General features: G+C 39.6%; 2 protein-coding genes across 2 annotated transcripts; both read left to right on the plus strand.

Annotated features, from left to right (window-relative positions):
• Positions 1–4,015: 4,015 nt before the first annotated feature.
• On the plus strand, positions 4,016–8,976 carry LOC109828224 (E3 ubiquitin protein ligase RIE1-like). The gene is made up of 5 exons (XM_020395254.1): positions 4,016–4,238; positions 6,132–6,251; positions 7,099–7,231; positions 7,601–7,759; positions 8,527–8,976. Exons 1-5 carry the CDS (start codon positions 4,069–4,071, stop codon positions 8,686–8,688), a joined length of 744 nt encoding a protein of 247 aa, XP_020250843.1. The 5' UTR covers positions 4,016–4,068; the 3' UTR covers positions 8,689–8,976.
• A 394-nt stretch (positions 8,977–9,370) lies between these two features.
• Positions 9,371–11,077, plus strand: LOC109828225. The gene is made up of 3 exons (XM_020395255.1): positions 9,371–9,687; positions 10,538–11,003; positions 11,066–11,077. Exons 1-3 carry the CDS (start codon positions 9,371–9,373, stop codon positions 11,075–11,077), a joined length of 795 nt encoding a protein of 264 aa, XP_020250844.1.
• Positions 11,078–18,549: the final 7,472 nt, after the last annotated feature.

The following is an 18,549-nucleotide window of genomic DNA, read 5'->3' on the forward strand; positions in this document are numbered from 1 at the left end:
GAAGTCCGTCTGCAAGACTGGACTTCGTCAGAACATTGAACTTAGTCTGAAGCTCGCCAAGCCCGCCTAAGAGGGAGATTCGGTCAAGGGCTTTTGGGAGCTGAGACTTGGCAGCAAAGAGGGAATTTCTTAGAGATCGGTTCAGGCTAACTGTGCGTTTTCAGGCCAACTGTGCGTTTACAGGCTCAACTGTGCGTTTTCAGCCTGAATCAAGCCAACTGTGCGTTTTCAGGCTCAACTGTGCGTTTTCAGCCTGAAACAAGCCAACTATGCGTTTACAGGCTCAACTATGCGTTTACAGCCTGAAACAGGTCAACTGTGCGTTTACAGGCTCAACTATGCGTTTTTAGCCTGAAACCGGCCAACTGTGCGTTTGCATGCTCAACTGTGCGTTTTCAGCCTGAAACAGGCCAACTGTGCGTTTTCAGGCTCAACTGTGCGTTTTCAGCCTGAAACAGGCCAACTGTGCGTTTACAGGCTCAACTGTGCGTTTTCAGCATGAAACAGGCCAACTGTGCATTTTCAGGCCAACTATGCGTTTTCAGGCCAACTGTGTGTTTTCAGGCTCAACTGTGCGTTTTCAGCCTGAAACAGGCCAACTGTGCGTTTACAGGCTCAACGGTGCGTTTACAGCCTGAAACAGGCCAACTGTGCGTTTACAGGCTCAACCGTGCGTTTACAGCCTGAAACAGGCCAACTATGCGTTTACAGGCTCAACTATGCGTTTCCAGCCTGAAACAGGCCAACTGTGCGTTTTCAGGCTCAACTGTGCGTTTTCAGCCTGAAACAGGCCAACTGTGCGTTTACAGGCTCAACTGTGCGTTTTCAGCCTGAAACAGGCCAACTGTGCGTTTTCAGGCCAACTGTGCGTTTTCCAGCCTGAAACAGGCCAACTGTGCGTTTACAGGCTCAACTGTGCGTTTTCAGCCTGAAACAGGCCAACTGTGCGTTTTCAGGCCAACTGTGCATTTTCAGCCTAAAACGTCCCAACTGTGCGTTTACAGGCTCAACTGTGCGTTTTCAGCCTAAAACGTCCCAACTGTGCGTTTTCAGGCCAACTGTGCGTTTTCAGCCTAAAACGTCCCAACTGTGCGTTTACAGACTCAACTGTGCGTTTTCAGTCTAAAACGTCCCAACTGTGCGTTTTCAGGCCAACTATGCGTTTTCAGGCCAACTGTGCATTTTCAGGCCCAACTCTGCGTTTCAGGTCCAGAAACGCACAGTTCGGGCCCAGAACGCTGTTTTCAGCGTTTGACTCGTTCAAGCACGATTTGAACGGTTCCAGAACCGTTTTCTCCCCAAGATTTTAGGGGATCACTACCCAATCATGGAGAGATTTATGGGGGGCAGTTACACCCTATTAAACCCTCATTAAGGAGAGATTTAAGGGGGCGGTTACACCCCTAAATCCCCTATAAATAGTGGGAAACTCAACTGAGTTCAGATCCTTCTTTTTTGGGCAGCAAAGAAGAGATCTTCGGCTAGCTTCTGATTGGATTTTATCTCATCAACAGAGGGAGATTCGGTTAAGGGCTTTTGGGATCTGAGACTTGGCAGCAAAGGGGGAATTTCTTGGAGATCGGATCATTCTCTAACAGAGATCATCTTCAAGATCGGCAACAGGAGCATTCCCTTGGCTTATAACCGACTTTCGGTTCAAATCAACTCTTTTTCAAGAGTTCAAACTCGTTCAGAGTTATCAACTCGATCAGAGTTCAAAACTTGCTCTGCAAGTTCTTCTAAAACTCATTCAGAGTTATCAACTCGTTAAGAGTTATTTTCAAACTTGCCACGCAAGTTCTCCACAACGTCAAATCGTGAGGAGAAAATCACGTTCCAGTGAATCAAGACGTTCGGATCGTCAACGAGAAGCAAACTCGACGCGAGCATTCGAGGGAGGCATCTCATCGCCACCGTGAAGAACCCAGTTTTAAACAAAGGGGAGAGTCAAATTCGTTCTCCTCTCTTTTGTAATCGGAATCCAAATTGTAATTGATTTTGAGAGGAATACAAGTCAATTTTTCTTTCATTGTCTTTTTACTGCAAATTTCCACCAAACAAAGACCAGCGGACCTTCCATGAGGACGAAATTTTCCTGCTCTTGCGAAGGGAGGAGGATGTGGAGGAGGAAGACATGTACTCCTCATACTTCAGCTGGTCGAACTCGTACTCGACATCTTCTTCAACCGGGATCTTAATTAACGGCTGCGACACGGCAGCCTCAGTAGCGAGGCTGTTGGCTCCTACTGTGGTCGCCAGCGTGTTTGGGGTGAAAATTGTTTTATTCATTGCTAAAGTTATTACAAATTCAGTCGTTTATAATAAGTTTAAAAGGAAAGACTTTTTATAAGATTCCTTACACAATGAAAATAAAAATTACAACTCTCTCTTCAAACAACACACAGCAGATGTTTATCACCTGATGTTTGCGTGAGATCTTTGCATGTGACGGGGTTTATCCGTGGATCGTCGCGGGTCAGATCCGGTTGATTGGAATAAAGGATCGATGCTCTTGCTTCACAAAGGAAACAATCGCAGAAGTAAATAATCTCGACCAAGCGAGATTACTACTATTCTTGAGATCAAAACCAAGTTTGAGATCAAAACCAAGTTTGATCTTAAGGTATGTTGGCACTGACCTCAGATCTTTCGAACAACTCTCTCTTTATGCTGGAATTCGCCAAGATCTGCTAGTCCTCCTCTGAAATTCATGGATTGCACTCTCCAAACCGACAATACCTTGCCCTCTTTGATAGAAGTTTAGATCCCCCATATATAGGATCCTAGGCTTGTATTTATATGCTTCAGTTGCGATGTTTTTGGATAAGAACAAATGATTTGACCTTATCTTTAGTTAATAACAGCCTAACCACGTTTAGGGATGATATCAAAGCAATTAGGAGGCTCTGGAACGAACAAATCCTGAGAAACATCAAAAAACGTGTTTTCGTGAACCAGGGTGCGAGTCAGCTCAATGTGACCCATGGGTGTGTGGGTCACCTTAGGGTGACCCGGCCCTGTGTGGGTCACCTTAGGGTGATTCGCATGATATTTTAGCCTTAACTCTCTCGTCGGATTTCAAAATGAGATAATTCTAGATACGTTGGAAAGATGGTGAGGAGACCTACAACTTTTGTCTTTTGAGCTTTTTCAGATTCAATACGGATCACATTAAAAAAGTATTTTTTTGTTCGGGTCACATTAGGGTGACCCGCACGTGTGCGGGTCACCTTAGGGTGACCCGCGTGATATTTTTGTCTTAACTCTCCCATACGACCTCGGAATGAAGTGATTCAAGATGCGTTGGAAAGCTGATGAATAGAGCTACAACTTTTGTCTTTTGAGATTTTTTGGATTCAAATCTCATCATGGTCAAAATTTTACTTCTTCGTGCGGGTCACTCTGAGCCCTCCTGATTGTATTTGCTTCGTCGTTTCACATGTTTCGACATTTCACGTGCGTTCCTTCGCTTCTTTTTACAGCATCGGATGATCCTTTTTGACTTGGATAATCCTCTCTGTTTCGGATAATAGCGTTCATCGCCTTCTCTCCGTTTCGAACTACGTGCGGGAACCTATATGCAAATTTTAACGCCTACACTGGTATGTCTAATCATGTGCTGACATGTCTAATCATGTGCTGGAATCATGATGAAGGGCACTGGACACAGTTTTTTCAAAAAAAGGCTGCATCACATTAAAAAAATATGAGGGGCTGAGACACATTGAAATTTACATTTTGGGGCCTTAAACAAATTTTCCCTAATAAATTCACCCGAAAACAAAAAATAAAAATAAAACCCTAATCCATCATCCAGATATCAAACGAAAAAAAATGGAGCAGGACTCAACCTCCGCCACGTCATCGCTCATCGCCCCATCGGCTCGGCCCCACATCAACACGTGTCGCCCCATGCTGGCCGCCGCCGCCCGACGGGCACAGTCTCGCGCTCCGCGGATCGGCGGCGATTCACGCTGGAGCGAGCGGACGGCCGACTGGGCCCACTCGCGCCGGCGTGGCCGCTCGACCTCCTCGTGGAACTCGCCGTTCGCCGTCGTCTCCGCCGTTATGATCGCCGTTACCTTGACGGAGAGGCCTAACGTTCCCGTTAGAATTTGGGTGGTGGGGTACGCGGTCCAGTGCGTGGTTCATGTGGTGTTGGTATGGGCCGAGTTTCGCCGGAGGAGGAGGGAGGAGGATGGGGATGAGGGGGGAAGTCGATTGAGTGGGCAATCGAGGTAAATTTCTAGGGTTAGGGTTTGTGTAATTTGTTTTTGGAGTATCAGTGAAATTGAGCGCAGTAGTTCTAATTTTTTTGTTGGTTGAGAAGTACCTCAGTTGAGTTTTGTGAGAAGCTATGCTAATTTTCTTTTTTATGACTGTTGTTAAATTTTTGGAACCTTTTATAAAGATTTGACTGGAGTGCAAGAATGGGGAGATATTGAGAAATGTAAATTAGTGAAGAAAGAAAGAAGGAAAAGGTATTGAGCTAATTATAAGGTTTGCGAGAGTTTATTTTCAATTGTATAGAGTTTTAAGGAGGGATAAAAGAGATATAAAAGATGGTTGAGATGAGAGAAATGAAAGAGTAAAGATTTAGATAATGTTGGATGTACGAATAATGAAATCAAATAGTTTTAATGTAATATGATGAAATAAAGCGAGTTGGGGGAGTTTTCTTCATAAATTGTTTAATGATGACCACGCAGAAGAACAACAACAACGTAATGCATGATAGGAATTATATTTGGTATTGTGCAAAAAATTAGGGTAAATGTACTAAAGGAAATTAAAATGGAAAGTGATTCAAACATGTTGGCATTTCTATCAAAGTTTAGAAATACTTTGGAGATAGAGATTCAGTAGGATTAATTAAGACTATTGATATATACTAAGAAAAGGCCAATGAGCAGAGGACTACACTTTGATGTGATTTAGAAGAATAAAGGAGATATACAAAATTGTTCGAGCATCATGGTATCAAACTTATAACTCACACCAGAATTTTGGGAGAGGATAATTGAACAAAGGCGAAGAAAGGAGAAAAGTGTATCTAAAGCAATTTGGTTTACATCAAAGAGGTTGATTAAAAAAATTAGTATAGCAGAAATGAGAATGTTGCTACGGGTGAGTTGATATACAATAATCGATAATTCGAGAACTGAGGGCTTTCATAGGAACTTAGAGGTGGCCAGTTGAAGATAAAATGAGAGAATCGTTTGAAATGGTCTAGTCATGTGCATTGGAGGCCATTAAATGTATCAATTAGGAGAAGTGGATTTTAAAGAAGGGATAAGTGTCTGACATGTATATTAATGTGATTAAAGATGTGCATGATATAGTAAATACTGTGATGAGAATAATCGAATAAGAAACAAATTGTTTCTTATTACCACAGTTATACACGTTAGATGCACTTACTAGATATGTTCAAGACAAAACCTCATGATGTTTGTTATTTGTTGATTGCATAGTATTAATTAAAGAGAATATAAAAGGGATAATTTCTAAAGTAGGAAAAACAACTCTTAATCCAAAAAATTTAGAATAATAGAACAAAAACATAACACATTTAATATATGTAAACCTATTGGAAAAGGATTGAGTATATAACAGTAAAAATATACCTAAAGACTAAGCATTTTCATTATTTATGATCATTAATTAGTCAAGGGATATAAGGTCGATGATAATGTTGGTCATTGAGTCAAATCAGAATGATTAACGTGGAGGTGTGCTTCTAGAGTGTTGTGTTATTGCAAAATATCTATGAAATTGAGAAAATGCTATACAACAGTTATAAGACCAACAATACTTATGGATCACAATGTTTGTCAATTGAGAAGTAACATGCGCAGATATTGAGTGTAACATAAATGAGAATCTTCTAACCATCTTTTTGCAGCTTCCAAAAATGTAAGGCCTTTTTTGCATGTATTATGTATGATTTCATGATCTCTTGCCTAATAGGATCTTCTTTTATTTACTTGAGAGCGTCAATTTAAAACTAGTTGTGCCTGTGTTGTTTCCTTTTGGCTGCATATTGTTGCCAGCTATTTGCGAGTTTGATATTATTATTTTGATTGGTACGTTGCATTTATTTGTTTGTTCTGATAGAAGCTATTTTCCAGTTTTGCCAGGCGTTGTGATTCGCTTAATACGATGGCATCTTTTGCCTGGTGGATACTTGGATTTTACCTGGTGATCTCTGGTGGTGAAGTTCTCCTCCAGGATGCTCCTAGACTCTATTGGTACGGTCAGTGAATCTGTTTACTGAAAACTTCCCTGTCAGCATGTCTAAGTGGACAACAATATTTTCAACACAGTTGCATGAAATTTTGAATATTTCTAAGATATTATTATTAGAATTTCTTTTCAATTAAATAATGCTGGCTCAAAAAGGATGGTACTATCCTCTGCATGATCAGATCAAACCCCATAACATCAGCCAATAGCCTTCAAGCAACAGCCATCTTAGTTATTTGTCATGAGCTACCAAATGTAGACAAATGTTTCCACAGTTCATTGCAAACACTCGATATGATTTGTCATCACTGTTTCCTGTTGGCTGTCATGACATGTATAAATTGTTGCTCTTTTTCTTAAGGTATTCCAAACTTAAGATTTAATAAATATGTGATTCTGTTTAATCTCTGGCTTACATTGTGCTTCATTGGTCTATGAAATCCCTCGTAACAATTCATATAATTACCTTTTTGTCTGGAACTGTTCCTAGTCTAGGAGGAGTTTGTGGTTTGCTCCATAGGCTCTCAATCTTAACTTGCTTAATTTAAATGAAAGCCATGTATATCTGCTAGCTGATTTTTGAGGTTCTACCTCTTATAGCCAACCTTTCTCATAGTTTCCTTTAACCAGATTTCTAGAGGCTAATGGCTGGTCATAGTGTGTCAATCACTTCGGACTTCTTGACTTGCATTTTATAGTTTATGGCAAGAAATTCTTGATCATGATGACAATGGCATGACATTTATACAGTGCATATGTGTGAGCTTCTTACTCTCTAAGACTGGTTATCCTGTGTGTGCTCTTGGTTTTCTAACCAGCCTGACTGTTTATTCCTTATATTTATTTTCACAGGCTGACTGTAGTTTTTCTGGCATTTGATGTATTCTTCGCCATCTTTTGTGTGGGTTTGGCCTGTGTGATTGGAATTGCACTCTGTTGTTGCTTGCCTTGCATTATTGCGATTCTTTATGCTGTTGCAGGCCAGGTAAGATTTTATGTTTTATCAGATATAAATGATAGGTTTAATTGCACTTAGACACCCTGTAGTATCACTGTTTTCAACTTACTCCTGTGTATTTTAATGGTTGCAGATAGAACCCCTAGGCTAACTTTTTCCGACTCTTTTAATTGTGGCAGATATTGCCCCTGAGTGAAACTATTGAGTCTACTTAAGGGTTAAAGGAATCAAAAATTTGGTTCTATCTGCAACAGTAAAACTGCTAGGTAATAAATTCAAAACAACAAAACTACTAGGGGTAATATGTGCAATTAACCCAAAAAAACAAATATGCTCGTGTTACAGTCATAAAGTTTATTGTCTTTTCTATTTACTGTTTTTGCCATCAACTGGTAGGAAGGTGCATCTGATGCTGATATCAGCATGCTTCCGAGATATAGATACATTGAGCCTTGCGAGGATGAGGAAAAAGTATCTGTAGAAGGGCTAATGATTCCAGTTACAAGTAACGGTGGAAGTTCATCACATGAAGGGGTTCTCTTAAAGGAGGATGCCGTAAGTATAAACTCGTCATAATTCCAACTACTACCTATTGCTATTGATGTTTTCTTCGCCCACAAATTGATAGACTGTTTATCTCCTGCTAACAAAATGATTTGTCGCAAATTAGCTAGAAACATAGGATGAGGTTATATGATATATGTAAATGTAAAAGATAATATGGCTTATTTGCTTAAAACATCCTTAATTTAAAAGATTGTCGCAAGTATCTAGTTAACAGTTGTGTAATTATTTTAGTTTCAGTAAATTCCCATGAGTTTTAGTGATAAACATGTATGCCCTGTTAATCTAACACATCTTTAGGTCTGTTAGTTGCTCATATATTGTTGAACAACACAATTGTACATCGTCTCATAGTTATGCAAAGTTCTTCTTGACTTCTATAAAGATCACTGTCACCATCATATTTTTCACAATTGAATGTCATCATAACATCGATCTTGCCATAAATTGCGAGACCATTGGTAGGGGATCATACCTTACTAGTTCTGTTCGTCAAGCTCATTTTACTTATGAGCAACCTCCAGGATTCTCTTAGAATACTTGAAATATTTATATAGATTATTAGGTAGTACATGGAGAAAAAATATCCTGACCATCTACTAGCAATATTATATAGCACGGATTACTAACAAATCAAGTTTTAAAATTATCTTTTAAATGTTTAACTGAGTTATACGCCGTCATAATTAAAGAGTTGAAATGCACATAGATTAAAGAATGTGATACTTGATGCTGACTTGTAATTTCATTATGTTCAGGAATGTTGTATTTGCCTTACACCATACGAAGATGGAGTGGAGCTCCATTCACTTCCCTGCAGCCATCATTTTCATTCTGCATGCATTGTGAAATGGCTAAGGATTAATGCTACCTGCCCGCTTTGCAAATACAACATTCTCAAGGGCAATGATTGTGTGTGAAAAATCATCATCATCAACTGAACTTGCTTCCCTTTTGCTAATTACTGTATTTCTTAGTAAAGGGGAAGGTATGAAATTGGAGCCAAGATAGATCAATGAATGGTGTTTATGCACATTTTCACAATACATCTGTTCTTCAATGTTACTGAGCTGACGTATGTATGAATGCGTTGTATAGATAATGTTAACATGTTTGTTGTACATTATGTATGTATAAAGATCGCTAGAGGTTTGTAAGTGCATTCTAGTTACCTGTTGCTCTTTATTGGTAGAGTTTATATCTTGTATTGGCTTTGGACTATCCTTTGATTTTTAGAAGGGAAAAATGTGTCCAGGTCCCAAAAGTGGGAACTTCGTGTGACTAGCCTCCCTGTACTTTGCCCCATGTGGAATAGCCCCAAAAAATGAGCTTTAATGTTTTAAGCCCCCTTCACGTCAGCTTTATACTAAAAGCAGATCGTATTTTGCAAAAAAATCGAAACTGCCCTTCTCTTTCTTCCCCAGACGAGTCCTGGTCCCGAACAACAGAAGTCACTTCTCATTAATGCGATATGATGGGGAAAATGGAGGGAAATCCCCCCCCCCTTTTACTCCATCTAACTAGTTAGTTCTCCATTACTCCTCCTCCTCAGACCAAAATTCTCTCCATAACTCTCTCCATTACTCTTACTATCCCTTCAAAATGGCTGAAAAAGACATCATCTGCATTGTCTCTTCGCAGTATAAAGCGGTATTCTTGAAGATTAATTCTTCAACCACCATCTTGGATCTCAAGTTTGATGCGGCAGAGAGGTTAGATCTTCCATACGAGTCATTAATTTTGGCATACGAAGATCAAACAGTTGGAAGCTTAAAATTTCTCATTGAGAACGATGGTGATCTGACGTCTATGGTGGAGCATTGCCACAATCTTGGACTGAAAGAGGTTCACGTGCAAGCTTTTAAAGAAGGAGATGATTCTTCGAATAAACAGGAAAACGAGCAAGTCCGACAAGACATGTAGGTTAACTGTAAAATCAATTAACTTAAGTTCTAATCGTCTTCTTGTTAGTTCTATACTAGGTTTAACTGGACTTCAGTTCTAATGTTTTATTTGTCATTAAGCAGTTCTTTGTTATGCTCCATACTAGAGTTCTAATGTTTTATTTGTCAGTTCTAATCGCTATTTTGTTAGTTCTACTAGAGTTATTGCTGGTTCCACTATAGTTCCCATATTGTTAGTCCTAATTGTTATAAATTAGATATAACGTGGTATAAATTAACGTGGTATAAATTAGACAATGTAGGTATAAAATAGAACTAACAAGCCATCAGTTAGAACTGACACTAACACACTACAGATTAGAACTAACACTGTGCATATTATTAGAACTAACACGCTACCGAATAGAACTAACACTGTAGGGGATTAGAACTAACACTCTACAGAATAGAACTAACACTGTGCAGATTAGAACTAACACTCTACAGAATAGAACTAACACTGTGCAGATTAGAACTAACACTCTACAGAATAGAACTAACACTGTGCAGATTAGAACTAACACTCTACAGAATAGAACTAACACTGTGCAGATTAGAACTAACACTCTACAGAATAGAACTAACATGTTATAATTTTGAAATAGCTTGTTATAAAATAGAAATAACTTCGTTAAATTAGAACTAACCTTTAATGGCTATATTGTTTGTTCTAATAGCTATTATGTCAGTTCTAATCAATGCACTGTTAGCTCTAATGGTTATATTGTTAGTTCTTTTAGTTCTAATTGATTCTAACAGCAAGCAATTGTCGTTTTTGCTTTTTAGCTTTTGCTATTATCTGTTGATACTTCTATTATTTGTGCAGTTTGAAATCAAAAAGTGTAGACTGTGGCCCGTCGGCGTTGTTGACCACAAGTGTTCCAGATAAGAATCCCAATGACAATCCTTCCGGAGATGATGTCATGACGATTGATGACATGATTAGCAGATCAGAGAGGATTCCTGCTTGGTGGCACACAGCTTTAACCGGTGAGGGACAACGATTTGAAAGTGCGAAGGAGTTAAGATTGGCCTTGCTATACTACTCCATGGCAAAAAAATTCGAATACGAGTTTGGGAAGAATGAACCGAAGCGTATTCGAGTGTTTTGTCGGTTTAAGGAAGCCAAAAATTGTCCGTGGATGTTATTTGCCTCTCCACCAAAAAATGATAATAGACTTGAAATCAAAAGGTTTGTGGACAATCACAGTTGTGGGCAGCATGATAATAATGTTGGTCAATCTAGAGCCTCAAGGCGATTCATTGCTACCCAATTACAACCCACGTTAAAGGTTCGACCGGATATACGGCCTATTGACGTTCAAAATGAGTTTCTAAGCTCGTATGGGATTAGGGTCGATTATAGTAAGATTTGGTGGGGTAAAGAAAGAGCACAAGAGAAATTATATGGTGATGCCCGTGAGTCCTACGATCAATTACGATGGTAAATAGAAGATGATATATAACAAAAGACAAACTAATTTCCTTTATGTGACGTTGATTATACTAATTTTTCAATGTTGGTACTAACGCTTAATCTTCAATTTTCTAGGTATGTAGAAGAGGTCAAGAAGACAAACCCAGGTAGCTATATTCATGTTGAACAAAATGAGGGGAGGTTTACAAGGTTATTCATATGCTACGCCGGGGTTCTGTAGGTTGTCTAAAAATCACAATAGATAGCTTATCCTCCATCAAACACCGATGATGGAAGTTACAATCTGACGACTTCCAGAAGGCTACAATTTGAAGACTTTCACGTAGATCGCTGAAGGTTACAATCTGACGACCTTCACGACAACCGATGAGAGCTCTAGTTCAACAGCATTCATAATCAACATCGGGAGTTACAATCTGACGACTCTCATATTCTCAAGGAGCCAAGACGAAGATTACAAGATAATGATCTTTGCAACGCTATGACAAAAGAGATTACTTTGTGATAATCTCTTTAAGACAGGACGCGGAGGTCCTCCCCGTGTGTTAACATCAAAACGCCGGGGTCGAACCCATGTTACAACATCAAAACGCTGGAGTCGATCCCACGTTATAACATCAAAACGCGAGGGTCGAACCCACGTTACAACATCAAAACGCCAGGGTCAAACCCGCGTTACAACATCAAAACGCTGGAGTCGATCCCGCGTTACAACATCAAAACGCGAGGGTCGAACCCACGTTACAACATCAAAACGCGGAGGCCCTCCCCGTATGTCAACATAAAAACGCTGGAGTCGGATCCGCGTTACAACAGCAAAACGACAGGGTCGAACCCGTGTTACAACATCAAAACGCTGGAGTCGATCCCACGTTATAACATCAAAACGCGAGGGTCGAACCCACGTTACAACATCAAAACGCCAGGGTCAAACCCGCGTTACAACATCAAAACGCTGGAGTCGATCCCGCGTTACAACATCAAAACGCGAGGGTCGAACCCACGTTACAACATCAAAACGCTGGAGTCGATCCCGCGTTACAACATCAAAACGCGAGGGTCGAACCCACATTACAACATCAAAACGCTGGAGTCGATCCCGCGTTACAACATCAAAACGCGAGGGTCGAACCCACGTTACAACATCAAAACGCCAGGGTCAAACCCGCGTTACAACATCAAAACGCTGGAGTCGGACCCGCGTTACAACAAGCGAAACGTGAGCGACCCTCGCGTTCTGGATGTTCAGTCAACACCCAACCTCGCGTCTCAATCCTAAGACGCGAGGTTAGGGTCCTGAACGCCAGGTTGGGCGTTTGACTCATTTAAATATGAGTCGAACGGTTTCAGAACCGTTTTCCCCACGATCTGAGGAAATCACGCCCACTTAGGAGCGGATTTAGAGGGCAGTTACACCCCCTTAATCCCCTATAAAAGCGAGTAAACTCAACTGAGTTCATGGTTGGAATTTCTTGGCTCAGATCGACGACTGAAGGTTGGCTTCTTTGGTCCGAAGTTCAAGGCTTTTTCGGGTTGGCTCTTTGGATCTGGGACTAGGCAGCAACAGGAAGGATCCTCGGGCAAGCTTTTGAGGAGATCAACGTCATCCTCCAACGAAGATCATCTTCAACGTTGGGCAACGAGGAGCTTCTTCATCCTTGGCTTATAACCGATCATCCTCCAACGAAGATCATCTTCAACGTTGGGCAACGAGGAGCTTCTTCATCCTTGGCTTATAACCGACATTCGGTTAAATCAACTCTTTTTCAAGAGTTCAAACTCGTTCAGAGTTATCAACTCGTCCAGAGTTCTAAAACTTGACACACAAGTTCTCCATAACGTCAAATCGTGAGGAGAAGACATCGTTCTAGTGAAGCAAAACGTCGGATCGTCAACGGAGAGCAAATTCGACGCGAGCAATCGAAGGAGGCATTCCATCGCTACCGAGAAGAACCCAGTTTTAAACAAAGGAGAGAATCAAATTCGTTCTCTTCTCTTTTGTAATCAAATTGTAATCAGAATCAAAGGAATACAAGGTTATGATAATTCTAGCTCATTCATTGCTAACTCTAATTCGTGTATGGTAACCACAACTCTTTGTAGGTTTGTGGTCTATTCTCTATGAAAGGCCAGATCCATACAACCCTCCACACAAGCTAGTGATAATTTCAGATGCGGATAAGGGGATCAGAGAAGCAGTTAGAGAATTTTTTCCAGATTCTATACACTCTCGATGTGTGTTGCATCTAGTTGAGAACTTCAGGACAAAGTTGAAGGATTTGGGATTCAAATCAAAAGATACTCAGATCTTGGGTAATCTATTGCAATCTGCCTGTTACAAATATACTAGAGCAGAATGGAACGATTACATGGACGACATTAGACTGGTTGACGAAAGAGCTTACAATATTGTGATGAACTACGCTCCAGAAAACTGGGCCAATGCGTTTTTCCCTGGAGTTAGGTAAGTTATAAGCTATTTCATTACATGACTATTATAAGCCGCTTGACGAATTCCCTATTATGTTTCAGATATGGTCACGTTACATCAAATGTTGCAGAGTCATTCAACAAATGGATACATGAGGCTAGGCTACTACGGATACTTCAACTGGTAGAGCACATACGTAAACAGATTATGGTTCGTATGAATGAGCGACGAACCATGGCTGAAAGCTGGAATCAATTTCTTTGCTCCAAAGCTGAACTTGCTATCAAAGAGAACATGGAAAATGGCCGTCCATTGGAGGTTCGTCAGTCCCACACAGGATTATTTGAGGTACAATCCCATAGATCTTGTCAAGTGGATATAGACAATAAAACATGCTCTTGCCGTGGGTGAGATGTAACCCGTGTCCCTTGCAAACATGCATGCGCATCCATTATGTTTATGAAAAGGGATGTCTACCAGTTCTGTGACTGGTTTATGATGGTTGAAGCCTTTAAAAAAAGCTACGAGCCAATCCTCTACCCTATCCCTGACTTTAAGAAGCGCATCGTGCCAAGGGATGAGATACAGATCCTACCTCCACTTACAACAAAAAGGAAAGGAAGAAATAAAACCAGGCGTATCAACAACAGAACTATTTACACGCGGCCAGTAAAATATTCTCGATGTCATATGAAAGGTCATAACCGTAAAACATGTAATGAATCTATAGCTGACTATGTGTTTGATATGTTGAAGTGTTTTCGTCCCAGTATGCAACAAATATTTTGTTTTTTTTCCGATTGATTGTTTATTCTTGTTAATCGTGAACTATATCAGCTTACACTAGATAAAAAGTTGTAAGTAACAAAACAACTATCATATTAGGCCTAACACGCACAAAGAATAAAACTAACATCTCAGTTATTCGATGCGCTCGAGGGGCTAGGAGTAACAAGCCAAAGAATAGAACTAACTTGGTATCAGATAGTACTAACATGTAATAAAGCAGAACTGACTTGGATCATTACACGCTACAGAATAGAATTAACACTGTGCAGAATAGAACTAACAGTCTACAGAATAGAACTAACACTGTGCAGAATAGAACTAACACTCTACAGAATAGAACTAACACTGTGTAGAATAGAACTAACACTGTGCAGATTAGAACTAACACTCTACAAAATAGAACTAACACTGTGCAGATTAGAACTAACACGCTATAGAATAGAACTAACTTGGTATAAATTAGAACTAACTTGATATAAAATGAGAACAAACTTTGTTTAAATTAGAACTAAATTTGTATAAATTAGATCTAACGTTGTATAAAATAGAACTAACTTGGTATAAATTAGACCTAACGTGGTATAAATTAGGTTTATAACGTTGTAAAAAATAGAACTAACTTGGTATAAATTAGAGCTAACGTGGTATAAATTAGATATAACGTGGTATAAATTAGGTTTATAACATGAAAATAGAACTAACTTGGTATAAATTAGTAAATTAGATCTAACGTGGTATAAATGAGATATAACATGGTATAAATTAGGTTTATAACGTGGTATAAAATAGAACTAACTTGGTATAAATTAGTAAATTAGATCTAACGTGGTATAAATGAGATATAACGTGGTATAAATTAGGTTTATAACTTGGTATAAAATAGAACTAACATAAATTAGATATAACGTGGTATAAATTAGATATAACGTGTAATAAAATAGAACTAACAAGCCATCACACGCTACAAAATAGAACTAACACTGTGCAGAATAGAACTAACACTCTACAGAATAGAACTAACACTGTGCAGATTAGAACTAACACTCTACAGAATAGAACTAACACTGTGCAGATTAGAACTAACACTCTACAGAATAGAACTAACACTATGCAGATTAGAACTAACACGCTACAGAATAGAACTAACTAGGTATAAATTAGAACTAACTTGATATAAAATAAGAACAAACTTTGTTTAAATTAGAACTAACTTTGTATAAATTAGATCTAACGTTGTATAAAATAGAACTAACTTGGTATAAATTAGACCTAACGTGGTATAAATTAGGTTTATAACGTTGTAAAAAATAGAACTAACTTGGTATAAATTAGAACTAACGTGGTATAAATTAGATATAACGTTGTATAAATTAGGTTTATAACGTGGTATAAAATAGAACTAACCTGGTATAAATTAGTAAATTAGATCTAACGTGGTATAAATGAGATATAACGTGGTATAAATTAGGTTTATAACGTGGTATAAATTAGAACTAACATAAATTAGATATAACGTGTAATAAAATAGAGCTAACAAGCCATCACACGCTACAGAATAGAACTAACACTGTGCAGAATAGAACTAACACTCTACAGAATAGAACTAACACTGTGCAGATTAGAACTAACACTCTACAGAATAGAACTAACACTGTACAAACTAGAACTAACACTCTACAGAAACACTGTGCAGAATAGAACTAACACTCTACAGAATAGAACTAACACTGTGCAGAATAGAACTAACACTCTACAGAATAGAACTAACATGTTATAATATATAACTAAAAGGGTGCAGATTGGAACTAACACAACATTAGTTATACTAATATATAAGAACTAACACGGTTCTCTGTATTTGGGTTAAGATTTGTAACAAACTGTTTTCTGGATAAGCAAAATTTAACAAGAACTAACACGTAATGATGCCAGGTCTTCATTTGTTGCTGCCCTTGCTGGATCGGTTTGGGTCTAATAAACCCTTTTCGCTGTCACTCGCCTTCCTTTTCGAAGGTCCTGGGTTACTGCGCTTTGAACATGGAGAACTGGATTCCGATGAGCCACTGTGGGAGACGACGGGGTGTAAAGGGAGAGGAACATTGCCTGTAGGGAGAGACCTCGTAGAATTGGCACCCCCGACCCCTTGGTTACGGAGAAACAACTGCCATTGGTCTCTCTCGACCGTCATGTGCCTCAATTAACTCGGGGTCGGTCCTAAAGGGCTGCGCACGCTGGGGCCCTAAGTTGAGTCGTGTGGATCCCTGAGCCCTCTCCAAATCCCCCCCGCTTTGGACCTGCGTGATGGCGTATCCTTCCCTGGCGTTACCGTCCACCGGCGAGATGTAACGGAACCCAAGCCTCTTAGGGATTTCAGATAAATCCCTAACCTTGAGTAGAACTCTACAGTCTTTGAAGTTAGAATGTGTTATGACGTCCCTGGAGCACATGACACATTCACCGATACCAATGAGCAGAGATTGAAGAAATTCAAAATTCCAGAGGTGGTATGGGAGATTGAATAGGCGAATCCATACTAGAAAGGGTTGAGGCAACGTTGTTAGCCTCATATCCTCTTTCCAACGGCGGAATCTGCCCTTAAATGTGCCCATATCTATCAAACCGAGTTCAATAGCTTAGGTAAGAACTTCATCGGATGGAAACTGCACCATGAAGCTGTTCCCTACCGCCTCCTTGATTTGATGGGGCCATGTCCTAAGATTGAAGCGGTAGGCCAGCATCTCTTGAAGTTCCTGCACAGATGGACGACCTCTATCAAGATTGAAGATGGCGTAAGAAGAAAGATGCCGTATGGTGCTGGAGGTGTTGGCCGGGACGGTAAGCATCCTCGGAGGGGCACGAACGGTAATTCCATGATGACAATCTCGAGAGCTATGTCCTGTCCCATGGCAGTTTACACAAAAAGGATCCCCAGCCATTTGTGAGGGTATACGATGAAAATAGATGACGATGGGTTGCAGTTTTTAGTAGGGGGAGGAGTTTGCAGAGGCACCTACGCTGGGGCCAGTAGAAGAATGGTGGTGACCGTACTATCGATGAAAGTTGGTATTTAGGTTAATTAATTATTTAACTGACTTGGGAACACACGAATATATGATGTGATATGTTAGTGTGATGGAACCGTCGCTTCGAAAGAAGTGAATAGCTGGAGGTTTGAAGATAACTTAAAAATTAAAAAATTAGAACTGGCTATGAGATAGAACTAACGAGCATGGTACAGAATAGAACTAACGTTGTATGAGTTAGAACTAACGAGCATCACTAGAACGAACATAGTACAGATAGAACAATACATCTGATAACAATCATTTTCAATTACTTAAATATACATACTGTATTTGTATGAACATATCATTCATCACTGTACACTGTATCTTCTTTATATCTTTGTTCAAAACCAGCCAGTAATAATTATGCGGCAAGTCTTGCTCGCATAGCTTCAGGGATATCGTTCGGAGGATTAACCAGCAATGTTGATCATCCTTCAATTATGGATTTTACAAAGAGGTAGACGAACACACCACAGTCAAAGCTGCAACATAGAATGAGTTCATTAGACATTTTCGGTCCGTTCTAATACTATAACACAAATTAACACAATATAGACATCGGAACTAACCGTCCTCTTTGTTGCTCGCATTTGATGGCTTGATATCTATATATTTTGCGCACATTATCTTCAATAAAATCAGCATGATGGGCATCAAAGAAGTTTATGATTTTATTAACAGGCTCCATCCAAGCTTCGTGCCCAGCGGAGCTGTAATGCTTGACGACTTTATCTTTAAGATCAACTTTTACAAGATGCCAATGATCGTGCCTGACCAAAGGGATCAAGAGATGCTCCATACGGTAAGCGGTATATTTGTCAATGAATGACAAATATAGCTCGTAATTGTTCACCTCCAAGCCATAGAGTGAGTGCTGCAAACACATCATGTTTGAGTTGAAATTAAAACAAACATGAGCTGCGAAGGCTAACTAACACCGTATTAATTAGAACTAACACGCTACAGAATAGAACTAACAATGTGCAGACTAGAACTAACACTCTACAGAATAGAACTAACACTGTGCAGAATAGAACTAACATTCTACAGAATAGAACTAACACTGTGCAGAATAGAACTAACACTCTACAGAATAGAACTAACACTGTGCA

The sequence above is a fragment of the Asparagus officinalis genome, unplaced genomic scaffold (assembly GCF_001876935.1).
Source record: "Asparagus officinalis unplaced genomic scaffold, Aspof.V1 AsparagusV1_Un862, whole genome shotgun sequence".
Classification (NCBI taxonomy): domain Eukaryota; kingdom Viridiplantae; phylum Streptophyta; class Magnoliopsida; order Asparagales; family Asparagaceae; genus Asparagus; species Asparagus officinalis.

Bases quoted from the DNA above. Each gene is read 5' to 3' on its own strand.
- LOC109828224 (XM_020395254.1), top strand. From the start codon at position 4,069: ATGATCGCCGTTACCTTGACGGAGAGGCCTAACGTTCCCGTTAGAATT. The intron at 4,239-6,131 runs GTAAATTTCTAG...GCTATTTTCCAG, and splicing joins CGATTGAGTGGGCAATCGAG to TTTTGCCAGGCGTTGTGATT. The intron at 7,760-8,526 runs GTAAGTATAAAC...CATTATGTTCAG, and splicing joins TTCTCTTAAAGGAGGATGCC to GAATGTTGTATTTGCCTTAC.
- LOC109828225 (XM_020395255.1), top strand. From the start codon at position 9,371: ATGGCTGAAAAAGACATCATCTGCATTGTCTCTTCGCAGTATAAAGCG. The intron at 9,688-10,537 runs GTAGGTTAACTG...TTATTTGTGCAG, and splicing joins GAGCAAGTCCGACAAGACAT to TTTGAAATCAAAAAGTGTAG.